Source organism: Protopterus annectens, chromosome 7.part0, assembly GCF_019279795.1.
Source record: "Protopterus annectens isolate FY-2018-M chromosome 7.part0, PAN1.0, whole genome shotgun sequence".
NCBI classification, from domain to species: Eukaryota; Metazoa; Chordata; order Ceratodontiformes; family Protopteridae; genus Protopterus; species Protopterus annectens.
The window spans coordinates 35,033,523-35,053,644 of record NC_056739.1 but is presented as its reverse complement, the minus strand read 5'-3'; the positions used below and the strand labels follow the sequence as shown (position 1 = coordinate 35,053,644).

Here is a 20,122-nt window from a genome sequence, read left to right as displayed (position 1 = left end):
CCAGGGAATTGTTATGGCTAGGCTTGCATAGGCCCTAGGGCCGATAGCCTAGTACCAACCTATGAACCTATGAAATGCCCACCCCACCCTATCAGGAAGTGTCCGTGGTCACTGTGGCCGCTGGTGGGGTAAAACAAATGGATGCCCTATCGTAACATGAAGTGAGGTCAACCACCACTGAAGATCCTTTTTGCAGGAGTTTGTGATCATTATCATGTGAGACATGGGGAGCTCTTGGTAAGACCATTGAGTGAACAACAGCCATTGCAGTATCCGCGCGTGCATATGTCCCAATGGTGTGGCCAGAATTGCAGCTGCCATCAAACCTAATGATTTCAGAACTTCTGATGCAGGAGCCCTGTTTTTGGATATTAGAATGTGGGCCGGCTGATGGAGAAGTAAGACTCTTTCTACTGGAAGTCTTAGCATGGTGATGTCCAGTTCTGCTCCGATAAAGACTACATGCTGCGATGGCGACAAGGCAGACTTTTCTGAGTTGATTGTAATGCCCAGTGGGTTGCAGAGTGACGGAGTGGACTCCCTGGCCTGAATGAGTTGATGTCTGGTGGTGGCGGTGAGGAGCCAATCGTCTAGATATGGAAACACCTGGAATCCTAAATGTCTCAGGTGAGCCGTAACCACTCCCATGCATTTGGCGAACACTCTGGGGGCTGTAGTGAGACCAAAGGGCAGGGCTCAAAACTGGTAATGATTGGCATCCAGTCGGAAGCGCAGGTGATCCCTGGATGGCCTGGCAATTTTTATGTGGTAGTACGCATCCTGGAGATCTATCGAGCACATCCAATTGTCTTTCCCTAAGAAGGGAAGTATCGACTGAAGAGTGACCATCCGAAACTTCTCTTTCTTTACAGATTTGTTTAGTCTGCTGAGGTCTTTATTGGAACTAAAAAGAATCTTGAGTAAGTTCCGGATCCTGTCTGGTCTGCTGGAACTGGTTGGAGGACTCTTTTTCTTAGCAACATCTGGACCACTACTGTTGCTTGTTCCCTGTAACTGGTTGGAACGTCCAGGATTTTTCTCGTCAGTGGAGGGGGTGTGGCGAATGGGATGAAGTATCCTCTGGAAATGATACTTTGTATCCAGTTGTCATTTGTTATTTTGAGCCAGGTGTCTGGGTACAAAGATAAGCAACCCCAACTGCCTCCAGAGCAGGACAGTTGTGCCTCCTTTCAGGAGCGCTGGTAGGGCTTCCCAAAGAAGTGACCTCCGTCACCCTGGTTTTGCAGACCCGCCGCAAGGGCGGCATCTTCCATTACTGGCCCCTCCTCTGCCCCTGGAGGAAGGCTCACCACGTGTGCCCTGAAAGGCTCCTTGGGCTTTTCGGAACCACATTTTTCCTCCCCTTTGACCCTTGGGACAGGGTCTGGTAGGGGTGGAAAAACAGACTCCAGCGGCAGATACTTTCCCTCCTGCTCACAACTGGTCAAAGTTTCCTTAACTTTGGGCCCGAAAAGGGACGAGCCATCAAAAGGGCTATTCACAAAGGATGACTTGAAGGGCTTCGCGAAGGAACACAAGCACATCCAGGAGTGTCTCTAAGAGCAATTCCTGTACTCGCTGCCCTGCTCATTCCATCAGCTGCATATGAAATGAGGCACATGGACGAGTTAACAATGGAGTTGAGGGTAGCAAGCTGGGAGGCAACTTTGTCTGTAGCTCCTGCAGCTACTGTACCCTGAAGAGCATCTCCAAGCTCTTTAAGGAGATCTCTTTGTAGTCTTGTAAAATGGGTTAAATAGTTAAGCGAACGAAGTACAAAAGTCGCTGAACTAAACCTGCGCTTCCCATATCTATCCATGATCCTAGTCTCTGTTAGGATGATGGATAGACGAAGAAGTTTCAGACATTTCCTTTCTGGTGACTGCCGCCACCACCATGGCATCAATTGGCACACCTTTGGTCACGAAGGATTTATCGTGGGGGGCAGAAATTAACTTATAGGCCTCCTAGGGACAGGCTCCATGGTGTCCGGAGACTCCCACGCCCTTCGTGAGACCAGCTGCATAAGCTCATTGAAGGGTGGAGACACCCAAGAGGTGGAGGGCTGAGACCCAAAAGCCTTCAGGAGAACCCACTCATCCTCAGTAGGGTTGGTGGACTGCCAGTCACCCCTCTGCCGAAGTATTTCAAGTATCTCTGCAAATAAGATATCCTTAGAGGGGGACTGTGGGGACCCTTCTGATTCATCCAAGTCAGTATCAGATGTTAGGGACTCCTGAGGGGAGTCTAAACGTTTCCTCTTACACACACTCTTCCTGTGAACCTCATCAATGGGAGCTTCTGGTGAGGTCTCGGAAGAGCATGGACCACCCAGTGGGGCTTCCTGTTGCTCTGGGTCTCTGTGCTTTGCTAGGATCTGTGAGGTAAAAGCAGACATAGGCGCTTTAGGGGATGAAGAAGTCGGACTGGAGGCTGAGGATGTCTTGGGAGACATAACTCTCCTCGTGGCTTCGAAGGCACCCCTGCTCCAATGCGAAGGGACCGACGGATCCGAGGAAACCTTAGATACCCCCGGCATTGGGAAAGTGGGCCCTGAGCCCGAGCTCATCCAAGCCAAAGCCCCGAGATGCAGAGTCGGAACTGACAAAGTTTGTTTGACTATCTTCCCTGGACCTGACCAGAGAATATCGGCTCCTAGAGTCCTCGATCGGTGCCGAGGAGGTCAGCGTAAATGGAACCAAAGACTCTGGAGCAGGAGTCAGCTCCGAAGGCTCCACAATCAGCAAGTCGAATCCTCCGGCTCCGAAGGACAGGTATGGCTCGGAGGAGGAAGAGTTATAGTTGGCATAAGGGTCTTCGACTCCGAAGCCGCCTGGGTTGGAGCCGATAATTTTGCAAAGGCTGGTGCCTGTAAAAGCTTTTGCACCACCCAATCCACATCCAAATCTGAAAGACTAATAGAATATCGAGATAAATGGATCGATGGTACCGACTGAAGTAGCGGAGATTTGGGAGTTTCAGATACCGGTTCCAAAATCGGGGACCGGCTCCAAAGAGAAGAGACAGTCGGCTCATAGACCTGTGGAGCCGATGTCACAGACTTTTATGAATCCGCAGAAGTCTTGGAGGACTTTGAGGACTTACTAGTTCCATCCTGGTCACTCAAAGCATCCTGGAAAGAAGGTTTCAACAAACCCATCATTAAGTTTCCTCTTTCTCTCTTGGAGAACCCGAGAAGAAAAGGAATGGCATATGGAACATGTTTCTTGTAAGTGCAAAGCACCTAAGAAGTAGACAATTGACATGGCAGTCAGTAATAGACATCTTCTGCCCACATTTAGGGCATTTTTTTAAACCCTGACTTAGGGTGTTTGTCCTTGTCATCAGCCATGACAGAACTAGACACACCCAACAACAAACATAAATTAGCCTTCTAATTAAAAACATGCTAACTATAAACACACACACAGAAGCCTTTTAAACTAAGGCTAACTACAATTAATTATTAATAAGCCTTCTAATAAAAACAGGCTAAATATAAGCACACAAGCCCTCAAACTAAGGCTAACAAGCACACACACACAAATTATCTAAGCAGATAATATTAAGTGAAAAATCAGTAAACTACACACTAGCAAGTTAACTCTAACAGTTATAAAATTTTACAAAAGGTCACTAACTAATCACACAATATTATGACTAAGAAAGAGGGGGACAGAAAGGTCACTGAATAAACAAATTCAAGTCAGAAAATTTAAATAGGCCTATGGAAAAAAAACGAGGCCAAATATAGCTATGAAAAGGAACACAAGGGAAGGGAAACCTGCAGATAAAGCTATAAGAGCTTATCTAACCTAAAAATCTAACTATTTTAACAATAAAATCTCAATAATTTTTAGAAATAGAATAATAGTAAAGTTTTTACTGGCCCGAGCTAGCAAGAACCTCTGATCAGTTGCAGCGACAAACTAGATCTGAGGTAACTCTAGGTGCATCATGGGATAGGGACTTGGCCTCGAGCTACTTGAAATCCTCGAGCTTTGTAGTAGGCTGACACGGAGCCGAGGGATCGGCACTGAACCCATCAGTAAGAATGAACGGCGAGATAGAACAACTTCACATTAACAGGTTTCTCTGCTGTTCTTCTCACCAACTTATTATAGCCATGTGAATCTTTACAAGTGGGCCACCAACTTATTACAGCCATGTGAATCTTTACAAGTGGGCCACCAACTTATTAGAGCCATGTGAATCTTTACAAGTGGGCCACCAACTTATTATAGTCATGTGAATCTTTACAAGTGGGCCACCAACTTATTATAGCCATGTGAATCTTTACAAGTGGGCCACCAACTTATTAGAGCCATGTGAATCTTTACAAGTGGGCCACCAAATTATTATAGCCAAGTGAATCTTTACAAGTGGGCCACCAACTTATTATAGCCATGTGAATCTTTACAAGTGGGCCACCAACATATTACAGCCATGTGAATCTTTACAAGTGGGCCACCAACTTACTATAGCCAAGTGAATCTTTACAAGTGGGCCACCAACTTATTATAGCCAAGTGAATCTTTACAAGTGGGCCACCAACTTATTACAGCCAAGTGAATCTTTACAAGTGGGCCACCAACTTATCACAGCCATGTGAATCTTTACAAGTGGGCCACCAACGTATTACAGCCATGTGAATCTTTACAAGTGGGCCACCAACGTATTACAGCCATGTGAATCTTTACAAGTGGGCATTCACTTCCTCCTGCTACTTTTCCAGTCAGTGCTTGAAGTGCTCTCACCTAAGTTACCCCAGAAACCATCTCAACCCAAACTCAGCCAACTTCTTTGTCCAACAGCTCCCAGTCTTTTTCTTTCTTGCCAGTGAATTAGCATGGCACAAACAAGCTCTGCCACTGATTTATCTATTATTTCTCCCTCTCCTCCATTCCCAGCACCCACTTCCTTTCCTATCACGCCTCCCTTTTCTTATTATTAGACCTCACGCCTCCAACTACAGCCACATCCAAGCAAAGCTGTCCCTCCGTCCTTGCTCCCCTCTACCATAACTATCTGACGTTCACTGCTAGGTAGCTCTATAACAATCTCCTAGCTCTGACGGAATTAACGTCGTGAGCTGCACAGCCCTGGTGCTTTCCCTTTTTATTCTCGTTTATCTTTTACCGCAGTCCTCCTCGCCTTTGTACCACCACAACTCCTCTCCCTCCTTTCACATCATTCTCTCTACGATGGCTTTTAAATCTCCACCTGCATCCCCCATACCCCTATATACCACTACAACTACAGCATCTTATAATTCTGTTCCGTAACCTTCCTTTCAAACACCATAATCCTCCCACTGAAACGTAACACTACTCTCCCCACAATTCCATTAGCCAATTGCCCTATAAACATAGCCATATACCGCCTTCTCTTTTTGTTATGTCCTACTACCATTTCCAGTTTCCATACCATAACCAGTTTCCATACCATAACTGATTACCCCCAAATGTTTCTTCAGTTATCCCCTGTGCATCTAGTTTCCCAGATTTCCACTAACAAAACTTGCAAGTTATTCTAAAATTCCAGAGGCCAGGCTCTAAATAAACTCAACAAATTAGTCACTCAACTTTGTAGTGCAAAACTAGTTCTATTCCTTTACACCTACAAAGTATGCCCCCTTACCATTTCAGTCCTATGAGCCCACCTGATCAACAAAGTATGCCCCCTTACCATTTCAGTCCTATGAGCCCACCTGATCAACAAAGTATGCCCCCTTACCATTTCAGTCCTATGAGCCCACCTGATCAACAAAGTATGTCCCCTTACCATTTCAGTCCTATGAGCCCATCTGATCAACAAAGTATGTCCCCTTACCATTTCAGTCCTATGAACCCATCTGATCAACAAAGTATGTCCCCTTACCATTTCAGTCCTATGAACCTATCTAATCAATAGGGTCATAAAAAAGAAGTTATGTACCTACCATAACGTTCCATGTTAGTTGTCTTCATCTCGCCTTCTTTCTTGCTGGTTGGGATCGGAGACGATCCTCGGCTCCGACTTGGTCATCTTCTATAGCTCGAGAGCAGTTTACTGGCTCGAGGCTACCCCTTATCCCATGATGCCTAGCACTAGCTACCCAGATCTCGTTTGAAATAGCTAATTCTAGACATAGCCATGAATGAACCCCTGTAGCAAAAGGTTAAGCAAACCTGTCCCACTGTCTAAGTCAGTAGAGGAAACAAACCAGAAAACACTCAGCCAGTGAAACCTGAACTCCTCTCGGTCCAATAGGACAGGGGGATGGGGGGGGGGGACGCAAGAAAGAAGGCGAGATGAAGACAACTAACATGGAACGTTATGGTAGGTACATAACTTCTTTATGTTAAGTTGTCTATCTCGCCTTCGTTCTTGCTGGTTGGGACAGCGTCCCTAGCACCTACAATCCTGGGTGGCTCACTGGAACAGACTCTTCAGAACAGTGGAACCAAAACTAGCTCTACTCCTGGAGACCAAATCCAACTTGTAATGAGAAATGAAGGTATGAGGAACTGCCCAAGTAGCAGCAGCACAGATAGAGTCCATGGGCAACCTAGACCGGAAGGCTACAGAGGTGGCTAAGGCCCTAGTAGAATGACCCTTCGGTTTAATAGGCAATTCTGTGTTCCTTAATTGATAGACAAAGGTAATGATGTGAGATAACCGCCTGGATAAGGTCACTTTGGAAACTGGAAGACCTTGTTTGCCACGAGCATAGGAAAGGAATAGTTGGTCTGACTTCCTTGTGTCCTTCGTCCTATGCAGGTAGAACCTCAATTGTCTATGAACATCCAATAGATGTAACTTGCATTCTGCCTTGTTGGTGTGGTTAGGAAAAAACACAGGTAGGTCAATAGATTGATTTAAATTATTTTCTGAGCAGACTTTTGGAAGGAAAGAGGGTTTAGTCCTCAGAGCAACCCTGTCCTTATGAAATACTAGGTATGGAGGACGGACGCATAGTGCTTGAAGTTCAGAAACACGTCTGGGTGAAGTAATAGCTACCAGAAATAGTTTTCCAAGACAGGAACTTAACGGAGCAGGATGCCGCCAGTTCAAAAGGAGGCCTAATCAAGGAGGACAATACCAAATTAAGGTCCCAAGGGGGGGGGGGGGTCCTCCCACTGGGGGTCTAAGGAGAGTAGCCCCTCGTAGAAAGGCTTTACATAGCTTATGAGACATAATGTTTATATTAGACAATCCAACATGAAAATTTGATATGGCCGCTAATTGAGCCCTAATTGTGGCAGAAGCGGACCCCGAATGAAAGAGTTCTGTTAGGAACTCCAAAATCTCATGGATAGGGGCTGTGAAGGGATCTAAGTTCCTAGCCTCTGCCAAACAAGAAAAACGTTTCCATTTGCTAGCATAAGTCCTTCTAGTGGTAGACTTATGGGAGGAGGCAAGAATGTCGCGAACGGCTGGGGAAATGCTGGGAAGCCTGGCCAAGTTTGGAAGTGGTGCAACCAAGCTGTAAAGCTGGAGTGTTTGCAGGGATTGATGCAGCCTGCCCGACTAGTAAATCTGTAGGTCTAGAATCGGATCCAGAGTCCAAGGCTGCTCAAGAAGGTAATGGGTGCAGAAAAGGGAACCATATTTGTCGAGGCCAGTAGGGAGCAATGAGGATCATTCTGCAACCCAACGACATAGCTTTCTGTATGATTTTCGGTATCAGAGGAAACTGTGGGAAGGCATAAAACAGTCCCTGAGGCCAATCGTGGACTACAGCGTCTCTGGGAAACTGACCAGGAAGCGGAAGGGAGAAGTAGTTGCTGCATTTGCTGTTGAAAGGGGTGGCAAAGAGGTCGCAGCAAGGCTGTCCCCATTTGCGGAAGATTAAGTCCGCAACTACCTGATTCAGAGACCACTCGTGAGGCATTAGAATAGCTCTGCTGAGCCTGTCCGCTATGACGTTGGACGTCCCAGGGATGTGCGTCGCAATCAGAAATTGTTGGGAGGAAATCGCCTACTGCCAGAGTCTGAGTGCTTCTCGACACAGGGGGTAGGACCTGGTTCCGCCCTGCTTGTTGATATACCACACCACTGACATGTTGTCCATTTGAATTGCAATGGTCCCAGAAGGGAGAGAATCCTGAAGAGCTTGCAACGCTAGGAGTACGGCTCTCATTTCTAGGACGTTTATATGCAGATGGTACTCGTGAGTCTGCCAAGTGCCTTGGATTGTCCTTCCCTGATAATGCCCCCCCCACCCTATCAGGGGGGCATCTGTGGTCACTGTAGCAACTGGAGGGGGCTGAAAGAAGGGTCTGCCCTGAGTCAGTAGAGGGGAGACCATCCACCAGGAAAGGTGCCTTTTGGATGCTTTTGTGATCAAGATCGTGTGAGACATGGGGAGCTGTTGAAAGGACCATTGTGTGAACAGAAGCCACTGAAGGATTCTCATGTGAAAGCAGGCCAGAGGGATAAGAAGAATTGCCGCTGCCGTAGAACCCAGAGTTTGAAGGACATGCCCGACTTGTATCCTTTTGGATTGCATGATGATTTGAACTTGTTGGCGAATTATGGAGGCCCTGTCCGAAGGAAGCTTTGCGGACATGCTTCTTGTATCTAAGTCTGCTCCTATATAAGTAATAGATTGACGACAGGGCAACAAGGCAGATTTTTCGAAATTTATGGTAATGCCTAGTTTGGAGCAAATTGAAATTGTATAGTCCCTGGCTTGAAGGAGTTGATGCCTGGTAGTAGCAGTAAGGAGCCAGTCGTCTAGACATGGAAACACCTGGAATCGTCGACGCCTCAGGTGAGCCGTGACTACTGCCATATATTTGGTGAACACCCTGGGGGCTGCGGTGAGACCAAAGGGCAGAGCTCTGAACTGATAATGACTGGCTCCTAGCCGGAAGCGAAGGAACCTCCTGGAGCGTTTGTCCATTTTGATGTGATAGTACGCATCCTGGAGATCTATGGAGCACATCCAATTGTCCTGACCCAGAAAGGGTAGAATGGACTGCAGCGTGACCATCCGAAACTTTGTTCTTCGGACAGACTTGTTCAGTCTGCTGAGATCCAAAATAGGTCTACAATCCCCTGTCTTTTTTTGGTACCAAAAAGGACCGTGAGTAAGTTCCGGATCCGTGTTGGTCTGCCGGGACTTCCTGGATGACTCTTTTCTAGCAGTTTTGAAACTTCTATAACTGCTTGGTCACTCAGATTGGGTGGAACATCTGGGAGGAACTTGCGTGATGGTAAAGGGGGTTGAAAGAATGGGATTCTGTAACATCCAGATATGACTGAATGCACCCATTTGTCTTGCGTAAGGTTTAGCCAGGCTTGTGGGTACAAGGAAAGTCTTCCCCCGACTGCCGCCGGAGAGGGACAGTCGGGCAACCCTTCCGGGATGTTGAAAGGGCTTGTCAGAGAAGGATTCTCTGCTGCCCTGGTTCTGTGGACCCCCTCTGCCACAAGGGCGGCGTCTATTGTTATTTCCTCCTCTGCTCCTGGAGGAAAAATCACTGCATGTGTCAGGCGAAGTTCCCTGGGATTTCCGAAACCACATTTTCCCACTCTTCTGAGCCTTGGGGTATGGTCTGGAAGGAGTGGAAAAACGGACTCCCACGGCAGAGAGAATCTTGCCTTCCTGTTCACACCTAGTAAGACTGTCTTTCACCTGTGGTCCAAAAAGAAAGGAACCATCAAAGGGAGTGTTGGTGAATGACGCTCTGAAGGGTTCTGCAAAATTACACAGCCGCATCCATGCATGTCTCCGAAGGGCCACGCCTGTACCTGCGGCTCTGCTCGCACCATCGGCTGCATAAACGATGAGTCTCATGGAGGAGTTAACTACTGAGTTGAGGGTCGCTAGCTGAGAGGCCACTTTAGCCTGGGCCCCTTTCAACTGATGGATCCTGAAGGGTATCTCCAAGCTCTTTCAGGAGATCCCTCTGAAGCCTGGTGAAATGGCGTAAGTAATTCAGTGACCTCATGGAAAAGGTCGCTGAAGCAAACATTTGCTTCCCGTATCTGTCCATAGTCCTGGATTCCTTGTTAGGGGGACGAACAGAGGAAGAAGTTTCCGCCAACTCCTTTTTAGTGGCTGCCGCTACCACCATAGCATTCATGGGGACACCCTTAGTAAGAAACTGCTTGCCAGGGGGTACAGTAATAAACTTGCCTGGTCTCCTCGGGGTTGGTTCCACTGAATCCGGGGCTGACCAAGCCCTTCGAGCCACCACTGACATTAGTGGATCAAAGGGCGGAGAAACCCAGGAGGTGGAAGGTCGGGAACCGAACGCATCCAAGAATACGGATTTGTCCTCGGTAGGGGCTAGGGTATTCCAGTTCCCCCTCTGCTTAAGTATTTCTAGGATGTCCGAAAAGAAACCATCTTCAGAGGGGGATCTCGCGGACCCTTCCGACTCATCCAAATCCATATCCGAAGTGACAGACTCGGAGGAGTCAATGTGCTTCCTCTTGCACTTCCTCTTCCGAGGGGGCTCCTCTGAATGATCAGGGGAGACCTCTGAAGAAGAGGAAACACCCAATGGGGTGCCCTGGAGTGCCGGTTCCCCACGCTTGGGGTCTAGAGGAGGGACAGAGGTTGGCGCAGGCACTATAGGGGATGGAGCCAATGGGGTCGAAGGTGGAGCTGGCTCAGAGGCCAGCACACTCCTCATGACATTGAAGGCGTCCCTGCCACGACGCAGAGAAAGCTCAGGCTCCGAAGAAGCCGGAATCCTCCTCCGCACCAAGGGAGACGGCTCCGAGGCCGATGTAGGAGCCGAGCTCACCTGTGCCGACGGTCCGAGAGGGAGAACGGGGTCAGACAAGGGTCCGGTGCCACTCACCCCTTCAGAGTTGATGAGGGAGTCCCGGCGCCAAGATCCCTCGACGGACGGCACCATCGAGGGGATCAGAGCAGACGACTGATCCAGAGGAGAAATTGTTATACTTGAACCCCAATAAACTCCGGCTCCGAACTCAATGGAGTCGGAGGAGGAACATCGATGGAAACGGACGGAGCAGACACCTGTTAAAGATGGCTGGACAACATTTTGGCCAGTGCCTGCGACTTCAACAACCTACTGACCACTCACTCCACATCATGGTCAGAAAGCCTAGAGGACTGAGAAGAGTGGGAAGATCTATGACTGTGGTCACTTTGCAGTAGGGGAGACCGTGGAGCCGAATGAATGGACTGTAGCGAAGGGGACCTCGGTCTCTTGTGAGTTCTTGACGGCTCCGAAGGTACTGGTGGAGCAGACGAGGAAGCAGTCTCTTTGGTTCCAGCCGGAACCGAAGAAGTAGACAAGGCCTGGGCCAATGACGACTCCGAGCCGGGAGCCGACGATTTGGCTGGTTTAGGAGATTTCACCTGCTGAGCCTTGGCTGGCGAATCCTGGGGCTTAAGAGGACACCTCAGAATAAGTTTGTTTTTGCGCTCCTGCAGAACTCCTGGGCTAAATGCATGGCAGATAGAACAAGAGTCCGGCAGGTGCACAGCGCCTAAGCAATAGATGCAAGAAGTGTGCCCATCTGTCATTTCTGACAGCATGAGTCACACTTCTTGAATCCTGACACTTTAGATTCTTTAGACATATGCACAATCAGAAATACCACTGATATATAAAATACAGCTAGATGACTGTTTAAACAAAGGGCTGGACCAGTAAAACTAACACTAGTACCCTATCACACAAGCAACAAAAAAGGCACAATATACTAAGGATATTAGTATTATATATATATATACATACATATATTTATATATATATATATCTATATATATATATATATATATATATATATATATCTATATATATATCTATATCTATATATATATATATATATATCTATATATATATATATATATATATATATATATATATATATATATATATATATCTATCTATATATATATATATATATATATATACACACACACCCACACACACCCACACCCACCCACACCCACACCCACACCCACACCCACACACACACACACACACACACACACACACACACACATATATATATATATATTTTTTTTTTAATTTAGGAAGCCTCTAACTAAAACGGCTACCTAACAACAAAAAAGAAGAAAAAAATCTACAGTAATCTACCGGATAAGGGAGAGGGAGGGAGGGGGAGAACTCTAACTAAAACGAGTTCTAGGAATGTCCCAAAACACACTAAACTATCTCAAACTAGTTAGCTACTATTAAACAAATACAATAAATAACGGAAAAAACCCTAATCTGACTGAAAAGGTAGTAGTAGTAGAAAAAGATATATGAGCCTGAGCCAGTACCACGAACCTCGCAGCTGAAGTGGCAAACGAGATCTGAGTAGCTAGCGCTAGGCATCATGGGATAAGGGGTAGCCTCAAGCCAGTAAACAGCTCTCGAGCTATACAAGATGGCCAAGTCGGAGCAGAGGATTGGCTCCGATCCCACCTAGCAAGAACGAAGGCGAGATAGACAACTTAACATCTATCAATTCTGGACTAAAAAAAAAAAAAAAAAAAAAACAAAAATACAGAAGAGCAGCAAATGACAAATGTTGCCATTTTCCTCTACAGTGTTTTTTCAGGGGTAAGAGCCTCCTGTACCCCTTTTTTCAGGTGTTAAGCCTCCTGTACCCGTACACCTATACTACTTGCATATTAACTCTGAGAATGCCACAGCATGGAGAAAAATGGAATACTCTAGAAACACAGCAATAAGAGACCATGTATATAAGTTGACATTTTCTTTCATTCAGTCGCACTATTCCGCAACTTGCACAAATAAATAAAAAAGGTTAAAAACAAAACCTTTTCCCTATCACTCACTCTTTTCCTCAGGTTCTTTAAACGTAATGGGAAATGGAAGGGGTCCTCAAGCCCCCTTCGACTGCGGTTACAGTAATTATTCTACCACAACTCACTACTCTTCCTAATAACTCAGATTTCTGTTTGGTTAATCATAGTGTACTTTCACAAAATCCACCTTTTCAGCTTAGCTGTTGCTTTATCACACCCACCCCTACTTCCTCCGACCACAGCATCACATCCCTTTGTAACTTAACAGTGGCGTATAACGTCCAGGCAATAATCCTGTAACCTGAAGCTCGAGTGCTCATAGCTTCAAAAGAAGCTTTAGAGACACACACGCATGTGCACACGGGCACACAGACACACATGTGCACACACAGACACGCGCGCACACACACACTATTTTCCATTAAGAAAACAGGTAACTCACTGTCTTAAAATTAAATGGTTACAAAAACATCCAGAAATGAAGAATGTAACAGCATCCCATAACGTTTCGCCATGTTCTACATACAACGCTTAGATAACGGGGCTTCATGCTTGCACTTAGGAAATAAGCTCACCGGTGTATATCCGAATCTAGTAACAAAACGCTCACCTCATTCTGCTTTACTGCTTTTGTACAGCTTTGGTTTAATAAAGAAAGCAGAAAATATGGCATATTTACATTAACTTTGCCTTACCTGTCAGAAAAAGAAGGAAGACCAAAATCAAACGTCTCATCATCGATGAATGTTAAATCTAAATGAAAAATAGCAAAAGGTCCACATTTTAAATGACGCTACAAGCATCAATAAAGGCACTTTTGAAAATACACAAGGAAGGAAACTGACCAACACAGCAACAGTAACATTTCAGCAACGTTTGCAAGTAATGCAGCTGCTTGTTAAAAACATGTCTGTACTATATGCACACGCTCCTTAGTACGGTTCACAAAGTACGTTTCATTCTTCCTTCATTTGCTTAAATTATAGCTTTCTACAACTTCATTTTATTCAACTTCCCTTCTGCTTCTCTTGGTGATACTCACTGGGGAAGGCGACTAAGAAAAACGTCCCCTTAACTCGCCACTAGGTCCAGCTTGTTGTGGACAATCCCACTTTTGTTTCCCTCTATAGATTCATAGACTGTTACTAGGCTAAATGACTGGGAAGGCTTTCGAACCCTAGTCAAGTAATGATGTCCTGTATCCAAACCGGTCATTTGGGAGCAGGCATTTATCGGCTACCTCTGTCCATAAGGTACATGGGAGCCAGACCTGGTGTAAATTTCCTATTCACCATCCACCAGTCTAGGCTGCACTTAAAATCATGGCTCCAAAGTCGCCTCTTAGTCAGCCAAGAAAGCAGCAGCCCAGGGGGTGTCCTTGTTTTTAATCTCTCTCAGATACGTCTATTGGTCTCACGGAACAGTGGATCTAGTCTCTGCCCTTCCTGGATAACTGAGGTCCTCACCATGCCACTGACGTAATGTCCGACACCACTGCAGAGAACTGTCATTTCAGAGAAATCACACTCTTTTGGTTACACAGAATTGTATCAAAAGACAGGGATGCAGAGTGACCAGTAAGCTGGAATTCAGTTCCCAATTCAGCACCACAGACTGGTTCAGCTAGTACTGAACCAATCTGCCTGTCAGTCTCATACCCTCTATTTTGTCAGCAATCATTAACAAGACCCTGAGGTATTTAAATCCCTCTTCCAGGGGCAGCAGTCTGTACCCACACTCAAATCCCTCCTCCAGGCGCAGTTGTCTGCACCCACACTCAAATCCCTCCTCCAGGGGCAGTTGTCTATACCCACACTCAAATCCCTCTTGCAGGGGCAGTTGTCTATACCCACACTCAAACCCCTCTTCCAGGGGCAGTTGTCTATACCCACACTCAAATCCCTCTTCCAGGGGCAGTTGTCTATACCCACACTCAAACCCCTCTTCCAGGGGCAGTTGTCTGCAACCACACTCAACCCCTCTTCCAGGGGCAGTTGTCTGCCCCCACAGTCCACACGCATACACACCCCTGAAGAATCCAGGCTGCTCTTTTCTTATTGAGAAGCTTGGTCTCATATTTGGACGTGTCATTACAGTCCCTCTACACTCAGCAACAAAACTGCTCATGTGAGTTTCAGGGGTCATAGTCGGATGAAGCCAAAAGACAAGCATCGTCTGCAAACACTACTATCCTTAGGTCCTGAAGTCAGTAAACCGCACAGCTTTGGCTGAGTCTCAACACCCTGTTTATAAAAATTATAAGAATGGAGACAGGATACACTTTCAATGAATCGGACGTAATTCCAAGAAAGGAGATACAACTGTCAATGCTTTCCTATAGTGTCCTGGTATCATGCAGCACAGACCTCAATTCCTATTTCCCATTTTCCTACAGGATCCTCCCACATAATTTTCCAGAGTAAGCAGTCGTGAACTTCTCCAAGCCCACAACACCACTGCAGAATGAAGTACAAACTCTCCATGACCCATCACAACTGCGCAAGGATAAAAAGCTTATCCACTCTCAATGGCCTAGATGGAATTTATACTACTCATACAGATTGTTAGGAAGGACTGCTATATGACTCTATCCAGCACTCTTTTAGGGATGAAAAGGGTGAATGCACCTACAGCTGAACTGCACTCTCTGGTTACCTTTTGCAAGGGTGGAAACTGTCAACCCAAAACATTTCTGCCTTCCAAGCAAAAGCGCTGTTAGCCATGCTTCCCCAACCCTGGGCAGTGTCTTCAGTATCACATTTAACAGGAGTGTTAGTCATGCTTCCCCAACCCTGGGCAGTGTCTTCAGTATCACATTTAACAGGGGTGTTAGCCATGCTTCCCCAACCCAGGGCAGTGTCTTCAGTATCACATTTAACAGGGGTGTTAGCCATGCTTCCCCAACCCTGGGCAGTGTCTTCAGTATCACATTTAACAGGGTGTTAGCCATGATACCCCAACCCTGGGCAGTGTCTTCAGTATCACATTTAACAGGGGTGTTAGCCATGCTTCCCCAACCCTGGGCAGTGTCTTCAGTATCACATTTAACAGGGGTGTTAGCCATGCTTCCCCAACCCTGGGCAGTGTCTTCAGTATCACATTTAACAGGGGTGTTAGCCATGCTTCCCCAACCCAGGGCAGTGTCTTCAGTATCACATATACCAGGGGTGTTAGCCATGCTTCCCCAACCCTGGGCAGTGTCTTCAGTATCACATTTAACAGGGGTGTTAGCCATGATACCCCAACCCTGGGCAGTGTCTTCAGTATCACATTTAACAGGGGTGTTAGCCATGCTTCCCCAACCCAGGGCAGTGTCTTCAGTATCACATATATCAGGGGTGTTAGCCATGCTTCCCCAACCCTGGGCAGTGTCTTCAGTATCACATTTAACAGGGGTGTTAGCCAAAATACCCCAACCCTGGGCAGTGTCTTCAGTATCACATTTAACAGGGGTGTTAGCCATGCTTCCCCAACCCAGGGCAGTGTCTTCAGTATCACATTTAACAGGGGTGTTAGCCATGCTTCCCCAACCCTGGGCAGTGTCTTCAGTATCACATTTAACAGGGGTGTTAGCCATGCTTCCCCAACCCTGGGCAGTGTCTTCAGTATCACATTTAACAGGAGTGTTAGCCATGATACCCCAACCCTGGGCAGTGTCTTCAGTATCACATTTAACAGGGGTGTTAGCCATGATACCCCAACCCTGGGCAGTGTCTTCAGTATCACAATTAACAGGGGTGTTAGCCATGATACCCCAACCCTGGGCAGTGTCTTCAGTATCACATTTAACAGGGGTGTTAGCCATGATACCCCAACCCTGGGCAGTGTCTTCAGTATCACATTTAACAGGGGTGTTATCTATGCTTCCCCAACCCTGGGCAGTGTCTTCAGTATCACATTTAACAGGGGTGTTAGCTACGCTTCCCCAACCCTGGGCAGTGTCTTCAGTATCACATTTAACAGGGGTGTTATCTATGCTTCCCCAACCCTGGGCAGTGTCTTCAGTATCACATTTAACAGGGGTGTTAGCCATGATACCCCAACCCTGGGCAGTGTCTTCAGTATCACATTTAACAGGGGTGTTAGCCATGATACCCCAACCCTGGGCAGTGTCTTCAGTATCACATTTAACAGGCCCCAACCCTGGGCAGTGTCTTCAGTATCACATTTAACAGGGTGTTAGCCATGCTTCCCCAACCATGGACAGTGTCTTCAGTATCGCATTTAACAGGGGTGTTATCTATGCTTCCCAACCCTGGGCAGTGTCTTCAGTATCACATTTAACAGGGTGTTAGCTACGCTTCCCCAACCCTGGGCAGTGTCTTCAGTATCACATTTAACAGGGTGTTAGCCATGCTTCCCCAACCCTGGGCAGTGTCTTCAGTATCACATTTAACAGGTGTGTTAGCCATGCTTCCCCAACCCTGGGCAGTGTCTTCAGTATCACATTTAACAGGGTGTTTGCCATGATACCCCAACCCTGGGCAGTGTCTTCAGTATCACATTTAACAGGGTGTTAGCCATGCTTCCCCAACCCTGGGCAGTGTCTTCAGTATCACATTTAACAGGGTGTTAGCCATGCTTCCCCAACCCTGGGCAGTGTCTTCAGTATCACATTTAACAGGGGTGTTAGCCATGATACCCCAACCCTGGGCAGTGTCTTCAGTATCACATTTAACAGGGTGTTAGCCATGCTTCCCCAACCCTGGGCAGTGTCTTCAGTATCACATTTAACAGGGGTGTTAGCCATGCTTCCCCAACCCTGGGCAGTGTCTTCAGTATCACATTTAACAGGGGTGTTAGCCATGCTTCCCCAACCCTGGGCAGTGTCTTCAGTATCACATATATCAGGGTGTTAGCCATGCTTCCCCAACCCTGGGCAGTGTCTTCAGTATCACATTTAACAGGGTGTTAGCCATGCTTCCCCAACCCTGGGCAGTGTCTTCAGTATCACATTTAACAGGGTGTTAGCCATGCTTCCCCAACCCTGGGCAGTGTCTTCAGTATCACATTTAACAGGGTGTTAGCCATGCTTCCCCAACCCTGGGCAGTGTCTTCAGTATCACATTTAACAGGGGTGTTAGCCATGCTTCCCCAACCCTGGGCAGTGTCTTCAGTATCACATTTAACAGGGTGTTTGCCATGCTTCCCCAACCCTGGGCAGTGTCTTCAGTATCACATTTAACAGGGTGTTTGCCATGCTTCCCCAACCCTGGGCAGTGTCTTCAGTATCACATTTAACAGGGGTGTTAGCCATGCTTCCCCAACCCTGGGCAGTGTCTTCAGTATCACATTTAACAGGTGTGTTAGCCATGATACCCCAACCCTGGGCAGTGTCTTCAGTATCACATTTAACAGGGGTGTTTGCCATGCTTCCCCAACCCTGGGCAGTGTCTTCAGTATCACATTTAACAGGGGTGTTAGCCATGATACCCCAACCCTGGGCAGTGTCTTCAGTATCGCATTTAACAGGGTGTTTGCCATGCTTCCCCAACCCTGGGCAGTGTCTTCAGTATCACATTTAACAGGGTGTTTGCCATGCTTCCCCAACCCTGGGCAGTGTCTTCAGTATCACATTTAACAGGGGTGTTATCTATGCTTCCCCAACCCTGGGCAGTGTCTTCAGTATCACATTTAACAGGGGTGTTATATATGCTTCCCCAACCCTGGGCATTGTCTTCAGTATCACATTTAACAGGGGTGTTTGCCATGCTTCCCCAACCCAGGGCAGTGTCTTCAGTATTACATTTAACAGGGGTGTTAGCCATGATACCCCAACCCTGGGCAGTGTCTTCAGTATCACATTTAACAGGGGTGTTTGCCATGCTTCCCCAACCCTGGGCAGTGTCTTCAGTATCACATTTAACAGGGGTGTTAGCCATGATACCCCAACCCTGGGCAGTGTCTTCAGTATCACATTTAACAGGGTGTTTGCCATGCTTCCCCAACCCTGGGCAGTGTCTTCAGTATCACATATACCAGGGGTGTTAGCTACGCTTCCCCAACCCTGGGCAGTGTCTTCAGTATCACAATTAACAGGGGTGTTAGCCATGATACCCCAACCCTGGGCAGTGTCTTCAGTATCACATTTAACAGGGTGTTTGCCATGCTTCCCCAACCCTGGGCAGTGTCTTCAGTATCACAATTAACAGGGGTGTTCATAGGATCACAGGAGATTTCTAGGTTATCAACCCAAAGGTAATTTTAAACCTAGTCATTTCATCCCAGTGTAATACCTCAGAAATGCTAGTCAATACCCAAGATTGCATTTAATGTTGACTGCTCATGTCCAAGAGGGTTGTGGGCTCTAATCCCAGTTATGAATTTACGGCGGCTCATCCACTCGTCCAAGTTCCTCTTGAACAATGTCATGGAGGTGCTCCGTTTCACATGAATTGGTAGCCTGTTGCAAAGACATGGCAGTCACTAGGAGATAAATCTGTCCCTCCTGCATATCCTATTTAAGTTGCAGGTCATATTTAGGTTCCTGGAATGGGTAACCCTAGTCCTGTTTGATTTATGGATATGCAGCAAGTTCATTAGGTTTGGGTCTTGAATTGCTCTGTAGGCCAGGCATAAGCCTCCTCTAAGAAGTCTATACAATACAGAGTATAGTGACAAGGAGTTTAGTTCATCTGTGTAAGGCATATGCTGGAACCCCTTTATCTTCTTTGTAAGAAACATCCTAGGACTTTCTAATTGTTGTAGGTGCTTAGTATGGTACATGCCAAATGGGGCGTTACATTCAATTATGGGCCGTATAAGTGCCAAGTATGGGGGTTATAACTTCTTTTACTCTCGAGGCGATGCCTTTACTAATCAAGTGTGCCACACATAAAGCTTTCCTTACTACAATAGACACATGGTGGTCGAAGTTAAGGTCATAGTCAACATGTGATCCCAGGTCCTCTCTCACTTCGTGGGTGCTTAGGGTATTGTTGATTTGATAGGGTGAGGGGATATTGTTTGTGCCGAAGGGAATGATGATGCATTTCTCTGCATTCAGTTCGAGACCATGACTAATACATCAACCGCTGGTCTGCGAGAGACCCTCCTGGAGTATACTCACATCATGTGGGGATTGAATGACTGCATCTAGTTTGCAGTCGTCTGCAAACTTGGTCAGCCATAAGCCCTTAGTTTTGACCTGAACTTCTGAGAAGTATATATCAAATAGTAGGGGCCCAGCACAGACCCTTGTGGCACCCCACCGGTAACAGGTCTGCTGGTTGATGTGGAGTCACCAACTTTGATAGTGTGTGTCCAGTTTGTGAGCCACTGGCAACCCATCTTACAACGAAGGGGGTTACATTCAGTTTGCTAAGTTTATCGGTAATGGTTGAATGTAGAATTGTGTCGAAAGCC

The 20,122-nt window shown here is 46.7% G+C and overlaps 1 protein-coding gene across 3 annotated transcripts in view; it reads right to left on the bottom strand.

Annotated features, from left to right (window-relative positions):
- Positions 1-20,122, bottom strand: part of PSRC1 (proline and serine rich coiled-coil 1) — a 909,216-nt gene that overhangs the window by 690,550 nt on the left and 198,544 nt on the right. For all 3 annotated transcript variants that reach the window (XM_044076468.1, XM_044076466.1, XM_044076467.1), the window contains exon 3: positions 13,453-13,510. In XM_044076468.1, coding sequence (XP_043932403.1) covers positions 13,453-13,510 — 58 coding nt within the window. The remainder of the gene's footprint in view (positions 1-13,452; positions 13,511-20,122) is intronic.